The 3,758-nt window shown below is 49.3% G+C and overlaps 1 protein-coding gene across 1 annotated transcript; it reads right to left on the bottom strand.

Annotated features, from left to right (window-relative positions):
- Positions 1 to 1,713: 1,713 nt before the first annotated feature.
- Positions 1,714 to 2,881, bottom strand: LOC118084291 (aurora kinase C-like). The gene is given in 1 exon segment (XM_060270234.1): positions 1,714 to 2,881. A coding segment is annotated over 1 exon segment (1,050 nt). The 5' UTR covers positions 2,860 to 2,881; the 3' UTR covers positions 1,714 to 1,809.
- Positions 2,882 to 3,758: the final 877 nt, after the last annotated feature.

Below are 3,758 nucleotides of genomic sequence, written 5' to 3'. Positions count from 1 at the left end.
TGGGGGGGGCAGGACACCCACCTGTCATCATCCTCTGTCTGGCTCTGCCTAGCAGATTCAGAATGAAATGTCTCAACAACAGTTATTTTAAATTACTTTCTGTTGACCCCGACTGCTTAGAAAAATCTATCAAAATCTTCAGTCATTTGGAAACTACGAGAAGCTTCCAGAACCAAACTACCTGTGTCACAATTGGTCGGTTTGCAGAAGCCACGCCTATTGCTTAATCAGGTTGCCAGTTGTGTCACTAGAATGCACCACAACATCATCCAAGTGACACCAGCGAGCATTTCAATTTCGAATATTCGGATTATTTCTTTTCGTTTAGTATTTTTATTTACTTGATTTGGGGAGACAGTTGCCCCTCCCCCCTTGCCTAGGCCCAAGTATTCTAGTTGGGCACTTGTAGTTTCAGTGGCATAAGACCCTTTGCATCAGTTCCAGTGAACAGCCAAATCTGGGACCTAGGTTCAACCCTCTGCCCCCGACAGTCATCCAGCTCCAAAATAGTGGTGAAACTTGAAGCACAAAATACAGTACCATATCTACAATGACTAAATAATTTGTGGCTGTAACAGCTGCAATTTCCCACCTTTTGGAGCTTGAACAAACACAAAAAGCTCTTAACACAACACGTTATGCTGAAGTGTGCTTTGTGTGTCGAGGCTTACCAGAAATTACCCTTAAAATAACTCACAACAGACACGAAAATTTAGGTTTGGTTTTTGGCATTAATTTAGGCCACAACTTTTTAAAATACAATTTTAATCCGAGTGTTGGCTTAGGCTGGGTTAACTGGGTTAACCATTCGTCCTTCCCTAAGAAGGACCATCTCCATCTGTCCACTGTGGACAGGACTCACATCATCTGCCCACTTGGGACAGGACTCACTTCATCTGTCCACTTGGAACAGGACTCACCACTGTCCGCTTGGACAGTACCAGCTCCGACTTCCTAAAGGGAAGTCAAGTGAACACCCCTGGGAGAGGAGGTAGCTGAGGCCAGGCATTCTCTCCTCTCTTTTTCCAAGAATGTTCCCCAAGGCTCATACTTGGCGGGGATGTAAGGACGAGAGCGTAAGCCCCGGGATTCCTTCAACGGAATACTTCTATGTGGAGCAACAAAGGTGTGTGGGGGGGTAGGCATCTGGATGCCACACCCCTCTTCCAACCGATTCAACAACCAAAAGCCTAACCGCCAATCAAGCCTGCCAAGGCTTGCCGCCAACACTCAGAGACCTAACCATCTTTTTAAACCCTCTGAAACTTCCCCCAACCAAACATCATTCCCAGCTGGGGACAGGTGAACCCCATCATCACTGTATAGGAGAGGGGCTCTAACGTTAATTCCGGGATGCTGTATTTTTTAAAATTTATTTATATAAATAACATTAGTTTTATTAAAAACGCAAACATCTCTGTAGGATAATGCCACAGGAACAATGTCTTAGAACAGTCTGGGTGACTGTGTGCCTATTAAAAAGAGCTTTTCTGAGAGTAAGGATTAAAGGCCTTCAGTTCCAATTGCAGCAACACCCATTTTTCAATATGGACACTGAAGAGCACATCAGCAATCGAAGCCAGCTCCCCCAGAAGCATGGAGGGGGGAGTTTAAGTACAGTATAGCCTATCCCCCATCAGGCAGAAATACACTAATCGCCTATCAGTTCTTCCAGGAGCAAAAAAAAAAAAAAAAAATTAAGACCCTACAATCATTTCAAAGAAAGCCTTAAAACACAACCAGACCAAAATTCTGCCTGGGCCATTGCTCGGTTATAACCAGTTCCTCCTCACGTGTCACTCCTTAGAGCTAGTTCACAGGCCCAGCGTTATAGACAGGAGGCAGCACCCGCCGCAAGTTGGCTTTCACCCAAGGGTGCTCCATCACACCCTGAAGTGACAGTCGATCAGCCGGGTTGTGGCGTAGCAGCTTTGAAATCAAGTCCCGGGCCCCTTCTGTCACAAATGGGGGGAACTTAAGATCTACTGATACAATGCAGCGATATGTCTCTGGGGCGGAGGCGGTCTCGAAGGGCGGGTGCCCCACCAGGAACTCGTAACACAGGATCCCAATGCACCAGTGATCCACCTTCTCATTGTGTGGTTTGCCTTCAATCATCTCAGGGGGCAGGTAGTCCATAGTCCCACACATGGTCTTTCTCCTGAGCGAGGGGGCATGCACGGACCAGCCAAAATCAGCAATCTTCAGCTCCCCCTTCAGCCCCATAAGCAAGTTCTCCGGCTTGATGTCACGGTGAATGACCTTCTTGCTGTGACAGTACAGGAGGGCATCAGCCAGCTCTTCCATGTACGTGGCGCTCCGGTGCTTCTGCAGTTCCTTGTAGAGCTCGCCGCGAGGGGCATACTCCAGGATCAGATATACACGCTTCCAGTCGTGGAAGTAGTTGTAAAGACGCAGGATATTGGGGTGGCTGAGGTGACACTAGATTTCAATCTCCCGTCGTAGCTGATGTTCCACGGATTCCTTCTCCATTTGGAATTTGAAGAGCACCTTGAGTGCCACAATGAACTTGGATTCTTTCTCCCGAGCCAGGTAGACGTTCCCAAACTTGCCTTTGCCCAGAGGACGCCCAATCTCAAAGTCCTCAATGGTGAATACGCGCTCAGGGCCTTCCTTTGGTGGCTGAGCCATGGAGCCAGACTCAATAGGGACCCTGCCGGCGACAGCCATATTCTGGGCACCTGAATCCTTTGGGCCGTGCTTTGTGCTGCTGGAAATAGCTCTGTGGGCCAAAAGCGATCCAGATGGGGTGAGGGATGACTGAGTGTTGGTATCCTTACAGGCAACCCTCTGAGCACTTGTCATGCTGTTCACCCGATATTTGGAAAGGCTATACATACTGCTCTAATTTTCCTTATTTGCCATCTTGGATCACAAGATGACCTGCCAGCTAACAGCCTCCCATCTGCGCCGCCGGGATGCCGTATTAACATACAGTACCCCAATCTCAATCACCCGCTTGGCGGCTGCACTATTGACCCTTTTCCTGGCTCTTTCAGCAGCCAAATGGCAAATGCTGCCCCGCCACTGAATTCTATGCAACAATTGCGACCAGAGGACAGCGGTTTCCAGGAACAAAGTCCGTATCTGCAACAAATCCTACAGGATAGCCAAGCACAGCAATAAAGAGTCAAAAGCGGGGATGTCGTTTTCACCCAGCTGGATCACCAGGGCAGATGGGCAACCAAGCATAAGAGTTTTGCGCTGAAGCAAGGGGAGGCGTTCCCCCCAGCGCATGCCCCTCTTGCCCATCCAAGTCACGTGGGTGTTAGCAGGTAGGTCAAGCCAAAGTCCGAATTCTGTCTCACCAGCGCGAAGGCCTGCCCAATGGACTATGGAATGTCCCACCATCCATATGTGCACGTCTGCAAGTCCTGGAGAAACAGCGGAAACAAATAGAAAGATTAGCGACGTCTCCTAACATAAGATTTATAAGCAGTAGATTTCCACCTGCCCAAATCCTTAATTGCTTCGACTGAGAGGCCCAAATGGGCCGCCGTGGTGGCAGCCCCAATACGAAATGAATGAGGAGCATAATCAGCGGCCACACAACCGCAGGCCACTATCACCTTCCTCATTACCCTGGTGAACTGTTGCCTGGTCAACGGAGCTCCATCCTGATGCAAAAACAGGGGGCCATCCCCAGCAGGCCTATCAACCAAGAATTTGGACATATCCTTAACTGGGCAGGGGCCCGTCTGCCCCGTCGCGGGCAGACGCATGACAGCGCCCCTGCC

The sequence above is a fragment of the Zootoca vivipara genome, chromosome Z (genome assembly GCF_963506605.1).
Source record: "Zootoca vivipara chromosome Z, rZooViv1.1, whole genome shotgun sequence".
NCBI classification, from domain to species: Eukaryota; Metazoa; Chordata; class Lepidosauria; order Squamata; family Lacertidae; genus Zootoca; species Zootoca vivipara.
This window is presented reverse-complemented; position numbering and strand designations above follow the sequence as displayed.